The 23759-nt window shown below is 47.6% G+C and overlaps 1 protein-coding gene across 10 annotated transcripts in view; it reads right to left on the bottom strand.

Annotated features, from left to right (window-relative positions):
- Positions 1–23759, bottom strand: part of TUBD1 (tubulin delta 1) — a 900711-nt gene that overhangs the window by 711657 nt on the left and 165295 nt on the right. For all 10 annotated transcript variants that reach the window (XM_069615102.1, XM_069615104.1, XM_069615098.1 and 7 more), the window contains one exon: positions 2265–2461. In XM_069615102.1, the coding sequence (XP_069471203.1) occupies positions 2265–2436 (172 nt within the window). In that variant the 5' untranslated portion in view covers positions 2437–2461. The remainder of the gene's footprint in view (positions 1–2264; positions 2462–23759) is intronic.

Raw genomic sequence — 23759 nt, 5'->3', positions numbered from 1 at the left:
GTCTCGTCTGTACATCCTGGAGGTCCCGTTTTATATCCTGGACTGTAGTGTTTGTCTCTTGTGTGCGCTGTCTAATGAGCTTCATTTCAGCCAGGATGGCCTGGAGCTGTCAGGGGATATCCATGGTCGCATTACATCTTGTGGAACGCCTTGGTGTGGATTCAGCGATGTCTGGGTCTCTTGTCACTCTTGGCTGCTCGTCTGTGGTCCCTTTTGCCATAGCTCTCTCGGCGTCGCCCGCCGTCGGTTGTGTGTATGGCCCAGTTCCACAGTGGGTGCAGGTCTGGTGGGTTTGTGGACCCTGGGGAGGCTAAGGCAGTCCCTTCACCTGGTTCTTCAGTCGGGCTGTGTATGGGCCACTGACCACTCTCGGGCTAAGGGTCCGATGTGTGTGGTATGGTGAACTCTGGTGAGGGGCAGAGCCAGATTTAGTGGTGTCGTAAGGGACCGGAGGTGTCTGCGGGTGGTGCCTTTAGGTCCGTGTTCCCAATAGATGTCGGCCACGTGGAAGTCCCCGCCACCCAGGCACCTAGGAGAGCACCATGACTAGTGAGATCATGACTGCAGTCTAGTGACCAGCTGGTCTGCAGCCATGCTGCTTCCGATTATGGATGATTAATGCTGGTTGGATATACAGTTGATGGTTGGGATGGTCTTGACGCCTTGATCCGGGCGGGTATGGCCCCCTTAGCCCTACAACAGTAGAGAGGTTACAGGGCCTGTGGTGGATGGAAGGGTTGGCAATTCTTGTTTGTAGCCAGCCCTCCACCGGGGCCTGCGGTGAGTAGCGAACTGGGGTGCGTTGCAGGGATCGGGTATCCGTGGCGTTAGTCTTGTGCCTTGTAGCAGCTAAGGAAGGGTCCCCACAGAGTGAATTAGGGGCGTTGTGGAAATTAGGCTCCTCACCCGTTTGCCTGTTTCCCTTTGTGCCGGAGGGCCCGTGTGGAGCCGGCTCCCAGGGTCCACTCCCCTGTCCCCAAGGTCGGCCCCGGTCAGCGCGCCGGTCGCCGCCCACCAGTAGATCCTCCCTTGATGGTGCAGCGCAGGATGGTGATGTCCAGCTCACCCGGATCCTCTGGAGGAGGTCTCACCCCCAGGCGTGTTGCAATGGCCTTGGAGTCGTGGATGACGCCTCTATGCAGGTCGGAGGCTGACAGTCTGACCAGGGCTGTTACTGGGCTGGAATTTCCAGCCCTCGCCAGTGGTGCGACATCCCCACACTCGGGGTCAGGGGGCGTGCCGCGGATGCCTCCGGGATGTCTTCGGGTCTATGCAGGGGAGCGGGTGGGCAGGCCATGACAGGATGGGCCCCCCAGGTAGGGCACCCCACACTTGAGCCGGGGCCAGCCAACTCCGCCCAGCCGCGTGATGCCTGCACTGTGGGGCCGCTGCTCACCTTCGGGCACTGTGTGGAGGCAGGTCTCTGTGCGTGAAGCGCTCAGTGTCGGTTCTCCTCGAGCCGATGCAGTGTGATGGTGCAGTGCCCTCGGCTGCCCTGGAGTCGGCCACACTTCAGCGTCGGGGGTTGTTGCAGTGATGTAGCAGGAGTCCAGAATGGGTGCGAGGCAGTTGGTGGTCAGGAGGGCCCCTGAGAAAGTGTCCCCTCCAGCACAAATCCTCTGGCATCAGGTACCCTGTGCGGGGTCGGTGAGGTCGCCTTCCCCCGATTTCACAGCACTCTGTCTTCGTCTGGTCTGCGTACGTAGGCGGGAGTGTTCCTGCGCGGCTCTTGGCAGCCAATACATTGCAGCTCAAGGCCCATTTCAGTCGCAGCCTCGAATGGTATCTTGGCGTCTGTGTAGGTGGCTACAAATTTTAGGGCATACGTCGAGAGGTTTCCTCTTCTCGTGGGCGCATTTTCTGCATCAACCGGGACTCGGAGAGGAAGAAATATGTGGCATGATGGCGGGTCCGCACAGAGCCTCAACAACCTGCGGCCATCTTCGCTCGGGTTCTCGAGCGCCGCCTGGCAAGTACTTCTTTGCCAGAAAATGCAAGCCACAAGTTAGGGATTGTTCAGATCGCGATAGAATGATTATTTTGTTTATTCACGTGAGATTTGCTCCATAAATTACATCTAACCTCCGACCCTAAAATCAGTCAATGAGAAGAAAAGTCAATTGAATGGGAATTGCCCCACCTTCTAACTATCATCCAGCATCTTGCACTCATAACATTGTATACCTTGAGTAAACCACTGCATGCTATGTTGCAAATGGAAGCACGCTTACAGTTCAGTTTACTAGTTTACTAATAGCCGTTACCTCCAGATTCTTCTTCACTGAAGAAGCGCTCGTTGCAAGCTGCCTGGTAAGACTCATTTTCCTTCTTCGAGCACAGTCCACCCGTGCTAAGGAGGTCGTTGCAGATGACATCGAACATCTCAAATCCAATCTGATTACCACACTGTCCAAGCTGCATGGATATGACTGCCATGCTACTCAGAAATTCGTACACGTGGCTGAAATAAAAATAATGACGTTAACTATTTTACATTTTGACTAATGGCACACAATATTTTCCAACACTAACTGCTTATATTGTGCTCATAAACATACTGGACTAAAGCGCTTGTTCTATGCTAGAGGAATGCAGTGGCTGAGATGAGTAGTGACCGATCGTTTTAGAACAATACTGTGTCTTTCATCCACCTCCATTTTATACACTCCATTCTCAGGGTCTCAAACACTATATATATTTTAAAAAAGTAAACAGCCAAGTCAGCGTGGATGATATGTTACCTTCCTGCAAACGCACACATGTTTTCCAACAAAAGTGTGACCAAATGTTTCTGAAACAGTATATAGTTTTCTGTAATTAGGAGTACTGCTATTGGTCTCATTAGTTCTGACTTTGACAAACCACGTACCTCTGTCTCTGACACAACTCGTAGCAAGTTAATTAACCACAGACTTCTCCCTCCTGAAGCTTTGTTCCTACCTAAGTTTGAACAACTGCTAGAGAAGCACACATTTACAAGCACTAAAGCCCTTGATCCCCTAGTCACATACATAACCAAAGACCTAAAAAGGCTCTTCTCAGTCCCAAAATAAATAGTTCTCAAAAGACTTCCTAGATAGTCAAAAATAATGCAGGAGACTGGAACATCGCTGAAGGAAATCTAGTTCTTTGGCCGTCAAAATCGTTTCTCAGATTAACCAAAGAGGCCTCAAGCAAGCCACTGTGAGAGAAAAAAAATCTTTAATCACTTAAGCAATTGATAATGCCAAGAATAACCTATTCATTTGTATACCACAACCTTGTTTCCAGCAGTAACATTGTCCCCATTATAAATAGTGTCCAACCGATTCCAAGACTTTACCTCCAAGAACAGAACCTCAAAATGAGAATTGCTTCGGTGCCACCTTCCATCTTCCCTGATCCAAACCCTAGTTTGTCATTTGGCAATTTAGTCAATTTCGGTTCTGATAATACTTTAAAGGCTATTAAGAGCACTGGACAGTCTGGTTCCCCCATTGATCACTGCTAGGCTTCCCTCTCTATTCTTCTTGCTGACACCTTACACACATTCTCTCTCCTCATCTGCAAGTCTTTCCAAGGGGGCTCCTTCCCACTCCAATTAAAACACATCATAGGAACACCTTTGCTCAACAAAACTTTACTGTATGTCTCTTCAGCCGCTATCTACAACTCCATCTCTAACCTCCCAAGGATTGGCAGAAGCAAGGCGAAACTAGCCATTAAAACAGATACAAGGATTCGAAGATGGCTGCCAGCACAGAGTAGACGTGCTGACGGCGCTCTCTTCTCCCCGGCAGCACAGAGGTGCCCACCACCCCGCCGGGCTGTCGCTAGCAGAGAGAGAAGCAGGTCAGAGGGGAGGATATCGCCAGGAGAGAATCCCTTTTTCTCATTTTTTTTGCTGTCCGGTGGTCAGTGCAACGTTTAATGGTCCGAGGCGGGCGGACATCCCAATGCACCGCACCAGGAGAGACGCACTTGGAAAGGAGGAGGAGGGGCGCCAGGGGTGGTCGAGAAGCTAGCCGGAGAGAAGCACGTCGGAGACTCAGGGGCCCCTTCCAGGAAGCGAAGAAGGGGTGTCCTGCAGTGAGGAGAACCCCCAAGCGGGTACAGGCAGAATGGAAGATCGGACCAGCAGCTCCCATACTGGACCCCAGGAGAAGGCATGGCGGCGGAGGAAGTGAAGGCGCTCAGAACAGGAGGACTGGAACCCCTCACCCGGCTGGAGGAAGGGACGTCTGGCTCCAGAGGAGGCCCGGGAGACTGGGTTTGCAGAGGCATGGGTAAGTGTGGAGACCCCACCAGACCTGGGAGCAAGGGCAAATCAGCCCACTGGGGACCTCACAAACCCCCCATGAACATTTGCGATACGAACAGAGACACAAATTAATTACGTGCAGAAAGTCTGAGCGAGAGGCGTGCCCACGAACCCACCAGAGACTTTGGCAAGAAGCACAGGGCTAACGTGGGGGACCCCGAGAGGCATATTTGGGCAAATATTAACCGGAAACGAGAAAGATGGGGCAATCCTACCACAAGGCAGTGGTGGGCAGCAACCCTTGTTGGAGCACAACCATCACAGGTGCAGCCTGGAGGAACAGGGGAGTGACACGAATATTGAGCCTCTCTGAACCATTTGGAAAACAACTCAAGGAACAAACACGCTAATATCACAAAAGGAGACCTTGCCAGACACGGACACAACTGTGGGAGTGGAAGGCAGGTTGGGAAGATGGCGAGGGAGAAAATATTTAAACAAACAAGAGACCCCCAGCAAGGACCCAGGTGGGAGTGAGGGGGGACGCTCCCGGAAATCAACTGGGAAGCCCTACAGAACTCCGGAGAGTAGGGAAGGGAAAGCAGAACACCCATCCCCGAAGAACCTGCAGAGAGAACAGGATCAGCAAGGCCAAGAGGGGTAAAAATTACCACCTAAAATAAGGGAAAGAGCAGAAAAGTCATGCAGACCCCAGAGGATGCCCCAGGGATGCTCCCCAACATGTGGCCATCACAGGAAAGCAGGGAGGTGTCCAAACATACGCCCGAGATGGCGCATGGGGGAGCCATGCCGGAAGAGGGGGGTTGGAGGAGGGGGGGGGGGAGAGTACAGACCCCAATGTCAAGACAGGACTTCAGGGGAGAAATGCTTGCCCTCCAGAACAGTTTATCCAAAACCTTCCAGGATCAATTTCAATTGATAAGAACTGATCTCAACTTGGCTCACGGAGAGATCAGACAGGATATGCAACAACTGGGGGGGGGGGGAGATGGATCTCCTAGAAAGAGGCTTACAAGAAGTGGATAAAGAGACAATGGTCAACAGTGAAGCTATCGGACGGCTTGACATAGCAATACAGAGCCTCGAAATCCAGATGGAGGACATGGAAAATAGATCCCAAAGGATCACTATCAGGGTGAAAATGCTGCCGGAAACGGTCTCGGACAAAGAGCTAAAGGGGGTGGTCCAGACAATCTTCTCCCAAGATCTCTGCAAAACGCCACCTGACAGGGTGGAATTAGACCACATCCATAGGGTGGGGAGAATGGCGAACGGTCAGGCCGCAAGACCGAGGGACGTATTGGCAGCATTTACCAGGTACGCCCAAAAGGATGCGGTCCTCCAAGCAGCAAGGAAACAAGAACTGATTATGTACAAAGACCATCGAATAGCATTGTACCAAGACCCGGCAAGTAGCAGGTTGATGAAGAGAAGACAGATGGGCCCAGTCTTAAAAGTGCTCAACGAACGAGGAATTCGTTATAAAAGGACCTTCCCGTTCGGTCTGGTGTTCGAATGGCAGGGTACCCAAAAGCGCATCACATCGATACAAGAAGGAACGGACATCCTACAGATAGACCTGGACGAGGTCTCCACAAGGGAAGGAGGACTGGTAACCGACAACAGGGCAAGGATAAGACTGTGGGAGTGGACAATGGTGGGGAAGAAAAGAAGGGGGCAACATCGAGCAGACCACCGCCGAAAGATAGGAGCAAAGGGAAATGGGTCCAGCAGAACGGGAGGAACCCTAAATGACACTGGCAACTGGCACTGCAGGGGTGGTGGGCCTCTAAAAGGTGGTAACAGAGCAAGGGGGGGGGGGCAACCATCTGGGAATCAGTAAGGGCGAGAGAGCCCGAGAAAGTTGAGGTGAGGGAGCGGGAAGGGCAAGACCTTCTAAGGGGAGGGGGGAGTTGGTAGGGAAAGGGAAGGGAGGGGGAGCAGGGGAAGGGGATCAGGGGAGGGGGCGGAGGTTCCACGTAGGGATCATGAAACGGAAAGTAGAGGACCAGGGCAATACTAGGGAACAATAAGGGAGAGTAAGGAGGAGAAATGGGGCAGAGGGGGTGCTGGGGTCCCCCTCAAGAGAGAGGGAATGGGGGTCAAAGGCAAACTGGGGACAAGGACTGGTTGATACCAGTTCAAGTGGCTAACACATAATGTGAGGGGGCTTAATACCCCCCTCAAGAGGAATAAATTATAACAATTCAGAAGGGAAGAGAGCCCGGATGTCCTGGGACTGCAGGAAACGCATCTCAGGTAAAAAGATCAGGGGCGACTAAGGCTGCGAGGAGTTGGTCAGATCTTGCATGCTTCTGGGAAGAATAAAACGGGGGGAGTAGCCCTAGCCATCAAAAATATGGTTGATTTTAGAGTCACTGAAACCACAAGGAGGGTAGGTACATTGTAGTTAAGGGGACGCACCAAGATAGCCCATACACCTTGGCGGTGGTGTACGCTCTAAGCTTAGGTCAGGAGCAATTTCTGAAGCAGGTTTTGGGAGTACAGGAAGATAAAGCATGGGGGCAAATAATTTTACTAGGTGACCTCAACATAGCTTGGGACAGGGGGCGGGATAGGTCCAGGGGCCTTACGAGGGGAGGGGGAGCAGTGATGTCAGCAGAACACAAAGACAGAATTGGGGGAGTAGGGCTAAGGGACGTATGTTGGGAATTAAAAGGGGGCGAAGAGGGCTATACCTTCATATCCGGAGTCCATGGGTCACAATCTAGAAATGACTATATTTGGGTTTTAACGGGCCTTGTGGGCCGGATCCGAGAGGTGGAGACAGGCCCCATTGGAATAGCGGACCACAAGGTTGTATCCATGTAGAGGGACCTAGGGCGCAGGGAAAGAGGAGTGTGGGGATGGAAATACCCAAAGTCCCTTTTTAGAGACCCAGAAATCAGACAAGAAATGGAAGAGAAGATTAAGAACTTCTTTGCGCAAAATAAAAGGGGGGACACGAGAGAAGAGATTAGATGGGATGTCTTTAAGGCTACGTTAAGGGGCGAGCTGATAGCAGCGATGGCACAGAGGGAGAAACAGCTGAAGGCACTGGAAGAGCAGCTAGAGGAGGAGGTGGAGACAGCAAGACAAAAGACGGGGACAACCCCGACTAGGGCATCCATGAGGGAGTACAGGAGAGCATTAGGGCCACTACAGGTCCTTCGAACTAAAGAAGCTGAAGGGGTACTGCTTAGCATCCACCAAAAGTACTATGCCAAAGCGAACAAGGCCGATGCACTTCTTGCATGCCTGCTAAGGGGAGCGAAATCCAGAAACACAATCACGGCCCTAAAAGCAGGATCAGGAGAAAGGGTCACACGGGCAGGGATATACAGGAAACACTAGCAGAATTTTATGAATCACTATATGCGTCACAGAACCCACAGACCCATGTACAGGCAGAGTTTCTGGAAAAGGTGAATATGAAACAAATTGGGAGGGAGTCACTGGAATCCCTTAGCCGGGAGATCACAGAGGATGAAGTAAGAAGGGCGATTGGCAGTTTACCACCTAACAAGGCCCCATGCCCAGATGGCTTAACTGCGGCCTTCTATAAGACATTCGTAACACAATTGACCCCGGACCTGACGTTCCTTTTCAACACCTTTAGTTCAACAGGGAGAATAACTCCATCTATGGAGGAAGCCAGACTAACCCTTATTCTGAAGCCTAACAAAGACCCTGAAGAAAGGACATCCTATAGGCCCATTGCATTGATAAATATTGATGCCAAGATTTACACAAAGATCTTGGCAAACAGGTTAGAGACCTACCTCCCGGAGCTGATCCACCCGGATCAGGCGGGATTTATAAGAGGGCGACAGACAGCAGACAACATTAGGAGGGTGGCTCACTTGGTTGAAAAGGCACAAAGGACGGACACTCCCGCGGTCCTTTTATCACTAGATGCAGAAAAAGCGTTTGACCGCGTGGAGTGGTCCTTCCTGTTCAGGGTAATGCAGAAGATGGGCCTGGGGGGGGGGGGATTTCTGAAAATGGTTCAGGCTAACTACCGGACGCCATCCACGAGGGTAGCAGTGAATGGGGCTATGTCAAGACCCTTTAGGCTGAGTAGGGGCACACAACAAGGTTGCCCTCTCTCCCAATGCTTTACGCAATTTATTTGGAACCCCTCCCGCAGGTAATAAGGGATGCAGAGGGGATACAGGGCATTCCATTTGGGGGGATAGACCAAAAGGTAGCAGCGTTCACCAAGGATATGTTGCTCACCCTGACAGCACCGATAGAGTCGATCCAGGCAAGTAGAACTTTGCCGGAGGAGTTTGGAAAAGTCTCAGGCTTAAAGATCATTGTTGGCAAATCGGAACTCCTGAACATTGACCTGACCTGAACCTGACCCTGAAAGCAGCCACCCTGTTTTTATGGAGTCTGGGGGGGAATCGGATATCTAGGAGTGAAAATCACGGCAACTCTCGCGGGCTGGTATGTCGCCAACTACCCCCAATGTTGAAGGAAATCAAGCGGGACTTCCACAGGTGGAGGAGTCTCCGTGCATCATGGCTGGGTCGTGTTGTGGCAGTTAAAATGGTCACGCTCCCACGATTGCAGTATCTCTTTCAGGCAATCCCTCAGTTGATACCGACAGGCTTCTTTAGGGAGTTAAGAATCCTGACTAGTGAGTTTCTATGGAAAGGGAAAAGAGCGAGGGTCAGTAGGCAGTTATTGATAACACCCAGACGGAAGGGAGGGTTAGCTCTGCTGAACTTTCAACAGTACTACGAGGCTACGCAATTACGGGTGATTAGAGAATGGCTCCAAGAAGGGGAGACTACGCAAGACAAGCAGTAGGTGAAAATGGACAGAGCAGTAGTGCACCACAACCTGGCAGAGGTTGTGTAGCTCCCGAAACAGCAAAGGCCCAAGCACTTATACGAGAGCACCATAGCTAAATTAGTGGTGGACAATTGGGATACATTGGTGGGAACCAAGGGGATTACAACATTTCCATCCCCCTTCACGCCTATGTTCCACAACAGGGACTTTACACATGGGCTAGAGAAGGGGGCATTTAAGCATTGGCAGGAGGGGGGATGTAGACGACTAGGAGATATGTTCCGGGGTGAGGGAATACTCTCATTTGAGAACTGCAAGAGGGAATTTGGGGTGAAGGAAGGGGAAAGGCTCAGGTATGCACAGTTACGGCATTGGGTTCTGAACCCCAGAAACAAACAGGCAGCAACCAGGGAAAAGACACAGTTTGAAAATATTCCTCCTATTTAATGATGGGTCCGAGGGGCTAATATCTAACCTGTATAGAATTTTAGAGAACGCAAAGGCCAGGCAACAATGGCTGTATATGCTGAGATGGGAGCGGATCATGGGGAGGGAGATCGGACGAGATGAATGGGAGAGATTATGGTGGAAAATCCCCAAATTAGCAAGAGCGTCCCAATTGCAAGAGACGTGGTATAAGATATTATACGGCTGGCACTACACCCCAGCCCGTCTCCACAAGATATATCCTGGCACTTCAGGGAACTGCTGGAGGGGATGTGGGATGGAGGGTACGGCAGAACACATATGGTGGAAATGCCCAAAGATCAAGCCATTCTGGCAGGAGGTGCAGAGGGTGCAGGATCAGGCCTACGGGCTGGGAAATGGTAGACCACCGGAGCAGATTCTATTAGGAATCAGAGGGGACACCACAGCCGGGGAGCCCAGAACTCAGGAAAAAGCATGGGTGATCCTCACGCTTGCAGCTATGACGGTAATAGCGGAGAGGTGGAAAAGCATGGAGGAACCCCTGATACAGGACTGGCTACGAAAGATATGGGAAATTGTAGCCCTTGAGTGGGCAACATACGCTTTGAACAACAGTGTCCAAACCTTGGCAAGGGACTGGGGAGAAACTATGGCCTTTCTCAGAGACTATTTTCAGATTGGGTGGCGTCCTCAGCGCTTAAGTCTATTGGACTTACAGTGAACCTCTGCGACCGGTCCGTGGAAGTAATGAACCAAGGACAAAGTGGAAGCCGCCTTTGGGGGTTGGGGGGGGGGGGATCTGTTGGGGAATGAGTTCATATGTTGTAAAATCAATAAAAAGATGTTCCAAAAAAAAGAAAAAAAAAAGAAAGATACAAGACTACTTCAAAAAAATGACAACTTCTGGATTCTCAATAATCAGGTTTCCAACCCTCCACACTGAAAAGAAGCAGCCCTTCTGTACATCAGAGAATACTACCTATGAGTGCTTTATTCTATCCAAACTTTATCAGCGGTCTTCCGCACAGTTAACCATTCTATCTTTCTCGGGTGCCTCCATGACTCGTTCACAATCATTGGCATGTTTCTAAAATGGATTAAATCTTTTCTGTCTGATAGAAACAGGTCAAGTTGCCCACCTAAGTATCACACAACAGCAATCCAAACTGCAGAGTTCCTCAGGGATCATCGCTTCCCCTTTTTCTTTTATGCCAACATGAGTCCATTGGCCGATATGAAATCGCTTAACCTAGATTGCCAAATGTTTAAAGATGACACATGTGATGAATCGAGGGATTCAGTCACTTCCCCAAGGAGGGGAGCTTCTTCCTGTGAGGCTACGGAGGTAAGCCTGCTACACAATATTCCTTCTAGGGATGGCGGTAAGCGGTACCTCACATGGAGAGACTCCCCTCTTAGGGGTTAGGAATCCCTTTACCATAAGGAAGTCCCTTCTTACTATCCCCCAAAAACCAGTACAACTTTATTAACTGACAGACAACTAAACTCCTCTTACATCTATTGTTGTAATGTAATACCAGAAGAACAATATCAACCTGGTACTGTGAAGTGTAAGAACACAAGAGTAATGAAGAGTGCTCGTATTTCAAATACTTACACGAAGAAGCCAACAGGAGGCATAATGAATGTGGCCTCAACACAAAGGAAGGACTTTCCTTAGAAGCCAGGGAAGCCCAAGCAGTGCGTCATAAAAAGGAGGATCAAGAGAACAAGAAAGTGAGACTCTGGAGTTTCAAAAAAGCCGGATTGAGAAGGCTGGGAAACTGAGGGAGACGCTGCCTTACCTGTCAAAAAGCAGCTACAGAGAAGAAGAGATAGGAGCATGCTGTCCCACCAGCATAACAGTCTCTGGAGGGATGCTCGAGAAGGGCCAGTGAAGAGCCCTATTGTTGACGTGCCAGATAGGCGATACACCAATAACAGACCCGAGGAGGTCTGTTCATGGGAAGAGAACCCGACCAACATACCAAAGGAGGAAGGTGGTGGCGTGGAACGGAACCGAAGGAAACACCCTTTCATCGCTGAAACCGACAAAGAAGAGGGAAGCATGTCAGAAAAGGGATAAGGGAGAAACCAGAGAATTATCCTGACTAACCACGGATGGGAGAAAGAGAACGCTGACCCAGTTACACAGAACCCCTTCAATACAAGTACAAGGGAGAGCGGGAGACACGGAGAGCGTGGTATAAAGAGTGAAGATCACTCAGGGACCCTGCATCTTCATCCCAGTGATTGGCAAAAGTAAATAAAGAATGAATCAGGAACCTGCATCCTTGTTCCAGTGATTTGCAAAAATTTAAGAACTATTTAGGAATAGCACACGACAAGCACCCTAGTTTAGTTTTGTTAAGTAACCCTTAGTAACCCTGCAACGCCCATCATATATTTTCTTCTAAAGCAAACCCACCCTGAATGGCGACAAATAAAAATTCTAAATACTCTGCTCCCCTTATAGCCATACTTTCAGATTCTTGGCCTTCTGAACTTGGAGGAATTCCTTCCCCCTGCAAAACAGTCCACAAAATGGCGTTCCACTTTGATGCCAGACTTATCATGCAAACGAATGAGCTAATTAAATCTGGTCATCTCCAGCTTCAGTTGGCCTGCAACATCACTCCTTTTATCCCCTCTGTTCACAGATCCTCGCTTAGAAGACCCATCATCCTTTTCAAAATTGACTATGCCATCTCCCTCCACTCTTTCCTCGCACTGTCATCCATTGTGAAACTGCAAACCATTCAAAATAATGCTGCAAGACTGATCTTCAACTTTAAAACTCACAATCGTACCTCATCTGCTCTAGCTCAACTCTACTGGCTTCTTGCTGTCAGCTGAATCACATTCAAGCTCTTCTGCCCGACCCACAGACTAGTGTGAGAAACCTGAAGGTGTTTCCCTAGCTAGTCCCCGGGAATCTGTCTTCCAGTTGGCCAGGACATGGCCATCGCTATTGAATCCAGTTCCTGGGGGTGGACCAATGAGGGAGGATCACCTGAATGGGGGTCCTCGGGGAGTGGGACACCGACAGGTGAGACACAGTATCCCCCTTGTTTCAGCACCTTTTCCCCATCCGACCACGTAGGACATTCAAAAACACTGATCCCCCCGCCCCCCCTTTTACGACATGAACACTTTCGCACAACACGCAAGAGAACAGACTAACACCAGAGCTGCTTACCTGACATGTCCCTTTTAAAAGGGTCAGGCAAGGGCAAGCAATTGACCAGAATCACACTCATCTGACTGCCCTTGTCTTCCCCACAGGGATAAAAGGTGGAGCAAGAGAGCACAGTACGAGCAAGGCAGACCGCACGACGAGACAGCTAATCAAGCCTGGCAGTTTAAGAGAAGGAGAAAGGCAGCGAGAGTCGGAAGGGTGCCAAGGAGAGAAGCAACCTTGCCCTTTGGGGCCCAAACCCGCAAAACCTTCAAGGAAGAAAACGTAAGCCCAGGAACAACAGCTATACAGTCTCGTAGCATATGTCAATGGTACACGGGGCATGCCTACGCCGATAAGCCAGAGCAAGGGAAACTCCTGCTACCGTGCTACCGGTCTTGACCCCAGATAGAAGGATAGTCAAGTTCTTCATCACAGCCGGTGAGTCCAAGGGAGAACCAATAAGAACCGGGTTGTGTTCAATGAAAGTTGCAAAGTGGCATAATTGAGAGAAGCTCAAAGAACTGTAAAATTGTTAAAGGAAGACCAGCTGCAGAGGGGACCGGCATCACGTGGGTGCTGTCTCGAGAAACCATGGTTTATCCCGTATTGATGAAAATACAGATACCAGAAGGCCGTAGCAGAGCCGCCAAGACAGGTCAAAGTGGTCATACAGGAGGTCTAGCAAAATCCCTTTACAATCGAAAGCCTTTGACCTAGAGAAAGCAAGGGAAGTGAATCCTGCATCGTGAGAAAGCAAAGGAAGTGAATCATGCAGACATTGAAAGCCTAGCGAACTGTGTAGTAAAAGTTGGCCAGAGTAAACCCGGCGGAGGGATGCTGAGGAAGAGGGGGCAAAATCTAAGTCCCAAGGAACAGTGTGTTGACTAAGGTGAACCCGGCAGAGGGATGTCCACCGGAACTGTTTAAAAAGACATTGTGCCTAATTACACGGTAGGCGTTAGACATGGCGCTATTAGCGCCATGGCTACCCCCTTGCCGCATTCCGGGTCCGTGTTCCTGCAATAGGGACTTACCGGGTCATTCCGACCTTGGAGGACCCGGTAAGTCCCCATTCCGGGAACCATTCCCCATTCCCATTTGAGCCCCCATAGGGCTCAATGGGAATGGGGAAGGAGCTAATAACAGCACCGCAATTTGCGGTAACGTTATTAGCTCTGAAGTCCCTTAGCGGGTCCCTTCCCTAACACCTGGTAAAACCAGGCGTTAGGGGAGGGACCCGCTAAGGGACCTCGTAGTAGGGAGGTAAGGGATTACCAGCACCGGTGCCCTTACCGGTGCTGGTAACCCCTTACCGCCTACCGTGTAGTGAGGCCCATTGAGATTTGTGAATGAGAAAAGCCATAGTGAACTCGGTGGAGGGAGGCTGAGAATTGAGAGGGGCCTGCGCCCAGAAGAGGGGGACCCAAGGGTGAAGAATCATTATCCCAAATACAAGTTGTTATTTTACTAACCCTCGAAGGCAAGAGACTTTTGTTGAAAAGAGACTTGGCCGTCGTGGCTTCTGAGAAGTTAAAACCGGAACTGTCGTCTCGTGCTGGGGAAAGCTCGGGAAGTATGCTGTGCTCAGAAGTCCCACCTTATCCTGTGCTCAAAACTTGGGGAAGGGATACCCAGGCTACCGCATCCAGACATATTATTTGTGAACACTTCTTTCTTTTCTTGAAAACTATTCCACACCCTTTTTGTATTAGTTGTAAGGATTGGCAATAGGTTTTTCTTAGTATAGGTCCTTTTATGTGACACAACGCCACTAGGATTGCTTTATTTTCCATTTGATGGTTCACGTTTGCTCTCATTTAGATTTAGGTTTAGATTAGGCATTTTTCCAACCTGCATACAGTTTGATAAACACCCTTCAACTGTGATCACTGTGTCTGTCTTTACTGTTGCCACCATGAGTTCCTTACACTGGCCATAGCAAAGGGTCTGAATATCTCAAGAACCACATTGTTTCCTACCAGCCAACTGTCGTAACTTTGGATAAAGTGAACTGACAACAGAAAGGTTTTTCAGAATGAGCGAGAGAGGCACCATTCACAAAATTATGCCTCCTGTTGGATTGCGCCTTTTGTTTGCTGCCGTGATGAAAAGGGTGCTCCACTAAATATGAGGTGCAAATAAATATGTGAGCGCCCAAGAACATTTTTCAACAAAGTAAAAACCGTTTTAGAGAATGCAACTGTTTCTAAGGGTATTTTCAATACAGTTTATTGTCATTGTTAAGGACATGAGAAAAAGGCACATTTATTTTGGAACTGCGAAACACGTGAAAAGAGTGTGTTTACCACATCCAAGAGAATTTAGCAGGCCTAAGGACATATATTCAGAGCTTTCATTTTGAATAATAATGCAATCATTTAACTAAAAATTGACCATGCCCCAGCATACAGCTTGATGTAGCTGGAACTGACCTAAAATACACCTTCCCCTCATACAGCCCAAACCACATCACAGAACATGAGGACCTAATAAGGCTCTGACCCGATGTGTTCATACGAGTGGCACCAATAAAGCAATGCCATATTGCTGACTATTATATAACTTCAAAGAAATCGGTCACATTCATCAAGTATAGGCTCCTCATAAAATCCATTTAGCTGAAGTCTCTGTGAACTAGCCAAAGAAATCTTGTCCTGACATTTATTCACTTTAGGAAGGAGAAAGCATGTGGGATGTGTCAACCACGACCTCTGTTGCCCGAAGACAGCTTTTTTAATTTATAAAGTGAATAAGGGAGTTACATGTTTGCATTTGAACCAACCCTAAAATGTAATCATAAAAAATAACTTCATAAGGGAAGAGGTTAGAAAGAGTAATTGCATTTTGTAGATACAAATTATTTCTTTTAAAATATATAAAATTTGTCTAGTGCCGAATAGGAAAAAAGTAGATGAATGGGGAAAACGAATTATCTCTGGAAATACCCAATGCACAAGGCAACTTAACATTTTGAATTGATCCTTTTTTAATTAAACTCATACATTCACATCCAAAGTAATTTAAATTAAATAAAATGCCTCCACAACATGGAGAACAAAATTCCTTCCCCACCTTTGCAGTCACGGGATTCAAGCGGGAGAAGCCCCTCCTTCCAAAGTCACAAGATGTGGGGTAGGAGCAGAAGAATATATAGGGCCTTATCATGAGTTGGGCAGTGGCCCTTTAATGCGTCTGTAACAATATTAATGCTGCATTTGAGGGTTCGCCCTATCATGAGTCTGGCAGCATTATAAATAAGCCAAAAAAAAATGGGCAATTTTCAGCGCAATTACCACCGGCGCTATTAGTGTGCAGTAATTGTGCCAAAAATGCCCCATTGGATCCATTGGATGCAATGGGGAATGGAGAGTTACTGCTGCTGCCGAACCTGTGATCCGGCGGTAATACTGCCGGACCGGTTGGCAGTAGCGCTATTTGCTGGAGCGATATCCTGGCTGTAATATGGCCAGGATACCCCCCAACTCGTAATGAGGCCCATAATAGCTTACTCACAGATTATTAGGATTACGGTTATTGTGAGATAAACATTAACATTTCTGGATACAACTGGAAGGATGTGGCTGGGGGAGCAGAGCTGAATCCATTTGGATTACTATTTTAGGCAGTCTGGAGACCTAAGCCCTTCAGAACAGAGGTGATCAGCGTAAGGCGAAACTTAAAATGGACAGTATTTTGTGCACTTAAATTTATATTGTTTTTGTAGAAGTATACCAAGTTAAAATAGAATCCTTGGCTCATGCCGATATAGAATCATTTAGACCATAGTGCGTTCATGAGACTATTGTCTAATGTGATATTGCAAATTTACGGTCGGTGTGAGTCTAGTCATGAATTGCATATTTGCACAAACAAAAATGAGCACAGAGAATTAATTCTATTCATAGAAAATGGAGCAGTGTTAAACCCCTGCAATCATTTATCTTGAAATACACAGGCAGACCTGTGTGTCTTGTAAAAGGACAGTGTGCTTTCATATGATACCTGTCACTGGAGAATATTACATTTCCAGCCGAAAACACATGCAGTCTGAAAGCTGTACACACACATGTATAGACTGAAGACACACACTAATGTAGAGAGAAAGTTACATATACATATTCTGAAAAGTTGCACACACTTGTTCAGAGAAGAGGTGCAGAATCCCCGAGTATTATTTTCCTAATCCAAACCTGCATGAGTTAGATATAATTGGTTCTTATCTATCTTGACTACATTTACCTGCACCTACCAAATACATTCACAATCCCACACCTATACAGAAGAATGAAGTAGAATAAATATATGTTTGTAAATGTAATTTGTTCAAATATTTGTTCTCCAATACCATACTTGGTTTGATACTGAAGAAAATCAAGTGTTTTTGAAGAGTTTTGAAATGGTTCTATATGTCCATACGCTGGCCAGAAAGCGCAAATGTTTTAATGGAAGTATACCATTGCTTATATAGAAGCAATCATAAAAGGATTGTATTTAACATGCCTAGAATAAATATATACCTTGAACCAATTATAGAAATTAATCCTTGTATGAGTTATATTATCGGGATTCATGTTGGCAGGTAAAATCTTGTGTTATGGACCAATGTTTTTTGCTACTTATAACATTGTAGTAATTTCATTGGTATAAAGCTGGAGACCACTTTTGCTTGAATTTAGTTATTTCTTTAAATACATTTCATTTTTTGACTATACTGTCTGTTTTTCTTACACAGATGGCTTGGGCAGCTGTATTGGTATCCTAAGTCCCACCCTCTGGAACTCACTGGCCTCGCACCACCAGCATGAAGACAACTAAATCAACTTCCGATGTCCCACTAAGAACTTTATTTTCCCACAGGGATTTTAATGTATGCCATTGCTTCTTACGCCCTTTTCTTGGATCTCACGCTATGAAGCGATGAGCGAGCAACAAACAATGTAAACAGATAAAATAACAACAAGGTGATTGTGTTTACTCAATTTGAGCTAGTTGTGTGCGGGTAGCACTGTCCTTATCAACTGCTGAGCGGTGAGGATGCACTCAGAGAATATGAGAAAGAATTAATTCAATAATTAATAATCACTCAATATTGGGATGATTTTATAATTATGTTGAACTTCTCCAGAGTACATTTTCAAGCCCTTAAGCCTTTGAGATTTTTTAATGTTTTGTCTGATGCTCCAGGCCAATAATCAGGGTTCAGAATGGACTAACATGGCAGCTGTGATATAATCAAGTGTTAAAGTTCGGAAGCTACCTCATACCAACCTCGGGACTAGAGAAAAAAAACTGAGAACCTTTTTAGATGTGGCTTTACTTGTATTCCGCTTTAAGCCAACCGTATTGGTTAGCTGTAAATATATGCAAGGTATATCACAGGAATACATCTTCTCCAACCTCATGACAAATGATCAAAGGTGGTATGGCACCATCAAATTGAGGGGACCTAAAGGGAATGATCACTTTAGCTTTACCCATCAGTAGGAACCCACTCAGTGATCTATACTTCTTATCCGGCATAAAGCTGGGACAAAAATAAAAGTGACATGGTTAGGTGTAGGCACAGATGTAACTGCCCTTTCAGGGTAACCAAGCATGCTCATGTACCACCTGTTCATGTTTTAAACATGCAAACGACTACAGCAGTCATCCCAAATGATGTCCTCCCCATGCGTTTTCTGCTTTGAATAGGACCAATGACATATTATACCTCTCCAGAGCCTGGAGAGTCCGGCAGCCCCTTCAAGGAGATAGGTGACAGATCAGACCCAAAACTTACAGAATCTGGATGAGGGGACCAAGCTTGGGTGAGGGTACTGATTAGGAAGGGTTTTATTTAGGTGGCAGCAGAAGGTGCGTTTGTTCTCTAGTGAAGTGAGAGGTTCTGGAGTTGGCAGGTTGGAGGTACAGAGAATCCCAGACAGATCCAGCGTTAAGAAGGTAGGGACCATGTGCTGACAAGCAGGAGAGAAATGGCGAGCACCTGTGCATGTGGGAAAGTGAACAACTGATCTGTGCTTAACTTGATGTCCATTATACATATGACAAAGTCCATGAGGCACTGTGGAACACAAGTGACACAAAATTAGATGAAGGCTTCGCTATTGCAAAAAGCACTAAACAGTCCCTGTGCTGCATGAAAGATGTGAGGGAAGTAGAGCTGAACGAAGGAGTGTGCACATTAACCAAAGGTGAGGATTATCGAAACAAAAGGAGATTCAGCCCGAGAGATAAATTAAGTCGCAAACGAAGACAGCGCAGTTACATAGCAGCCAGAAAATTATTAAAAGGTACTGATATAGGTGCTGCAGCCATAACTAGAGAATATCAAAGACTGCACAGTCTGACAAAGCCCATAGACTGACCTTGCCAAGGGAGGATGTCTGATGCGGCTCAATAACACAAGCTTAGGTCATCACAGAAGTTATATTTCATCTAACCCACAAGGTACAGCAAGCTGATCGATGAAAGCCATCTCAGTTATATCATGTGAATAAACCTGAAGGCATGGAGGGAGAACAGTAATCCCCAACTTTTGCTCCTGTATGCCACAACACCCAGGATATTCCTCTACCAATCGAAATTCATGGGGTAACCTTGCCAGTTGGTCTCCCCACAACCAGCTATCGATCGTACGATTGATAGGGAGATAGCTGTGCGTGTTTTCCGCAAAACCTGGACGAGTGAAGGGTGTCTTCCGTGAAAGAGAGTTATATGTCTAAAACCCTACTGGCAACCTGAGGCAAGGAAAATAAGTCATTAAAGAAGATCTAGAAAAGATGCTAGACCTCGGTACAATCAAGAGGTCCTACAGCGAATGGTCTTCACCACTAGTTCTCATCCCCAGCCCGACAATACGTGAAGATTCTGTGTTGACTTCAGGTGTCTTGCATTCTATGCATTACCTGGTGGAGACATTAGGGCAGGCAAAATGAATCTCCAATCTAGACCTGAGTAAGGGCTAATGGAAGGTAGGTGGCCACAGAGGTAGAAGTCAAGCTAGAAACTGCCTTCTCAACTCCAGTGGGTCTTTTTCAGTTCACTGTACTGCCTTTAGGCCCTCAAGAGGCCACTGCCACCTTTCAGAGACTAACAGACCGAGTTCTGGCCCCCAAGTCAGACATTTGCTGGAGCACATCTTTACTACATCATCATATACAGTACAACCTGGGAAGATCATGTCAAGTACTTAACTGCTGTGTGTGATCGTTTGTGGAAGGCCCACTTCACAGCCAATCCAGCCAAATGTCAGTTTCCAACCCCAAATTGGGCCAAGAGACAAGTGCTACTACAACAGGTCATGGTAGAGGCGATACAAAAAGCTCCTAAACTCATCACCAAAAAGCATGATCATGCCTTCTGTGCCTTGTAGTCAACTACTGGCGATTCATCCTGAATTTCTTTGAAAAAGCTGGACCAATAAATGACATGCTTGTCAAGAGGCACCTTAGCATCATCCACTGGGAACCACACGCCCAAGAAGCCTTTGGCATCCTAAAGAGCACTCTCTGCCAGAGCCCTGTACTGGTTATTCCAGATTTTACCAACACATTAATCTTACAAATAGATGATTCATACATTTGTCCTGGCCTATTTTTAACAGGTACAGCAGAAGGAGGAGGAGCCCCTAATGTTCATCAACAAAATGTTATTTCCATGTGAAATAAACTATCCAGTGTTTGAGCTGGAATTGCGACAGTTTAAACTAATTACGGGTCACTCCTGATTAGTCTGCGTGGTAAGCAACAAAGACATGATCCCCACAATCTGAGAGGGTTCCCTGGCCCTACGGCCACACTCAGAGCCGATCATAGGCCTGGGACCAAACAAGCAAATGTCGACTTCCTAACCTGATGTCCCCAAATAGTCAGTGGCACAGGGGTCGAAGAAGAAAGGGTAGAGGTTTGTGATAGGGTTAGTAGACTAGAGTTGTCAAGATGAGATGGTGACCTCTCTCAGCCTGGGTGGGAGGCCTAAATGGGTGGAAGTCACAGTCGTTCCTACCACAGTGGGTAGGAAGAAAGGAGGGGTGCAGTTAGGCGAGCCCAGTTCCAGTCCTCTCTCGAGTGAATCTGAACACTGTGAAATCTTCAACAATATTCTGCCAAGTTTCGTTCTTTTCAATGCAGGCAACAACTTACAACAGAGGTCTTGCTGGACCACTCGGAACATAATAGCCCACCAGCACCTCATGCAGACTACTCCAGTTACCAAATCACTTCGACTAATGGGAAGTGTGAAGAACCTGAAGGTGTCTCCCTGACAAGTCCCCCGGGATCTGTCATCCAGGTGGCCAGGACACAGCCATCGCTATTGGATCCAGTTCCTGGGGGTGGACCAGGGCGGGAGGATCACTTGGATGAAAGGTCCTTGGGTAGTGGAAGTGGGACGCTGACGGGTGGGACGTGGTACCCCCTTTCTTATAAAACCTGTTGCCCATCCTACCTCGTAGGATACTCTAGTTCTACCCCAGCCCCCTTTTCCAACACAAACACTTTCCTACACCGAGACCGACAATGGACCAACACCAGGGCTGTTTACCTGACATGTCCCAACGCAAGTGTCAAGCATAATCAGGCAATTAGCCATAACTATACACACCTGATGGCCCTTTCCCTTCCCCACAGGGATAAAAGGCGGAGCACGAAAGCACACTTCGAGCAAGGCCGAACGCACGAGGAAGCAGCTATTCCAGACCGAGGAGGAGTTCAAGAAGAGGAGAAAGGCAGAGAGATCTAAAAGTGGCAACCAGGAGGGAATTGTCCTTGCCCTTTTCAACCCAGACCTGCAAAGCCTTAGTGAAAGCAAATGTAAGACTGTGAGTCGGAGCTGGCGAGTGGTGTATCGGATGTCCGCGGTATGTGGAACCCGCCCACACTGATTGCCAGGGCGGGGAGAAATGGTTCTCATCGTGGTACAATCCGTGACTCCAGCGACAGAAGGAAATGCCAATGAGTTTGACCCAGCCGGTGAGTCGGAAACAAGTGATTGCGAACCGCACTGTGTTGAGCCCAAGGTTGCAGTAGCAACATTGTATATACAGAAAGAAGATAATAGACAGAGGTCTTTTGTGAGTGAAGTTGGAACCAGACAGAGTGGTCCGGTGACACATGGGTGCTCATTCCAAGGACTCTATATGGTATTCCTTGCTAAGTAAACTACAAAGACCAAGGGGCCTTAAGGGAGGCTGCATGTAATGTCAAAGTGGTCATACGAGGGTCAAGTAAAATCCCTCATACAGTTGAAAATCTTTGACACATGGTGAACACCAAGTGAATTGTGAGATTTGGCAAACATGAACCAGACTGAGGGATGCCTACGAATAAGGGTGACCAATAACACCCCAAGAACATTGTGTTATGCAAAGCCTGACTGGGCCTGAGACCTGGACTTAGGAAGGAAGAGAAACTGAGGGGTCTTGTGAAGAACATTGTGATGACTAGTGTGAACCCAGCTGAGGGATGTCCACAAAGGATAGATGGTGAAAAGGACAGTAAGACTGTTAAGTGATAGTTTTTGAGTGAAAGGCCCTAGTGAATCCGATTGAGGGAGGCTAACTTTGCAAGAAGGATCAGAGCACGGTTGATGGAGATCCAAGTGGCGAGGAGCAGTCGCCCAATGTGAAAAGATTGACAAAGGAACTTTTGTTTGTTTATTGTTTTAATACAGCCCGCTTTCTAAGGCAAGAGACTTTTGCAGGAAAGAGACTTTGCCCCGGAAGGTCCTGGCATCTTTGAAAGGAACTGTAACCTTGTGTAACCTCGTGCTGGCAAGGCCCAGGAGTGTGCTGTGCTCAAAGGTCCTGCCTTGTCCCGTGCTAAAACCGTGGGTAAGGGAGACCTAGCCATTCTATCCTGACTTTTGGTGAACACTTCTTTCTTTTCTTGAGAACATTATCCCATAGTATTTGCCAATATTTCTTTTTAGTATTGGCCCTTTTTATTTGACAAGACGCCACTAGGACTGCTTTATTATTATTTGATGGTTGTAGCTTGCTCCCATCCTAGATTTAGGTTTAGATTAGGCGTTTTTTTCACCCATTATACAGTTTAATAAACAAACTGTAATCTCTTGTGTCTGTCTTTACTGTTACCACCATGAGTTCTTTACTTAAGAGCGAGCCGCTATGCAGATAGCCTGTGAGGCCGCAAAGAACACAGCTAACTGACGCGAGCACCCGCTGAGTGGTTGTGGAGCTCACAAACCTGGACTATGACAAACGGGCCGTGGAGCAGCTTCCTAACAAGGAAATCAGAGACATCTGAACAACACTTACATGTGACTTCGATGTGGTATAGATCACAGACATGAACTGGAACCCTTTCTATATGATACTGCTATTATTCCAGCTTGGTGCACCGACGTGGAAAAAAGGGGCACGGCTTGGCCCCCTTTCTATGCATTCAGGCATCTGAAACACCTCCCAGATGGGGAAGACAGGGCAAGATTGACCAGGAAGAAAGAAGGGCAGGATAAAGCTGGGGACAGGAAACAGGAAGTTGTGGGTTGTTCAGGTGAGGTCAGAGGAGAAGGAGGTGGCAGACCGAGAGCAGGAGAAAGTACAGTGGATTGGAGTGGGTAGGCAATTTGGAGAGAATGTGAAGTATTGGTTGGTGAGAGCAAGTGGTACTGTGTTGTGAGTGAGCGTGTAGGGTGGGTGTTAAGTGTTAGAGGGTGAGTGGAAGACGACATTGTGAAAGGAGGCTGATTGGATAGAAAGTGGGTCAAGTTATAGTGTAGTTGAAAGTAGAATAGAATTAGAGTGCATAGAAAAGAGCAGTAGTAGAGGGGAGAGTAGTAGGAGAGTGGGGTATAGCAGGAGATAGTAGGGAGGAGTAACATTGGAGGGTGGAGGTAGAATGTAAAGAGAGATAGAGAGACAATGAGGGAACAGAAAAGGAAGAACCAGGGTGGTGGTGAAAGGGGGAAGAGTAGCGGAAGGAAGGTAGAATAGCAGTGAGAAACAGGTAGAGGAGCATCAGGACATGGAAGGTAGGAGATAGATTGGTGCATGAGTGTCTGGAAGGCACAACCCCACAACCTCTTAGAACCAACTCAACAGTAGTGCAGGCCCCAACTAGGAAG

The sequence above is a fragment of the Ambystoma mexicanum genome, chromosome 9 (genome assembly GCF_040938575.1).
Source record: "Ambystoma mexicanum isolate Mex_15411 chromosome 9, UKY_AmexF1_1, whole genome shotgun sequence".
Taxonomy (NCBI): domain Eukaryota; kingdom Metazoa; phylum Chordata; class Amphibia; order Caudata; family Ambystomatidae; genus Ambystoma; species Ambystoma mexicanum.
Note: the sequence above shows the minus strand (reverse complement) of the source record. Positions and strands in the feature narration are given on the sequence as shown.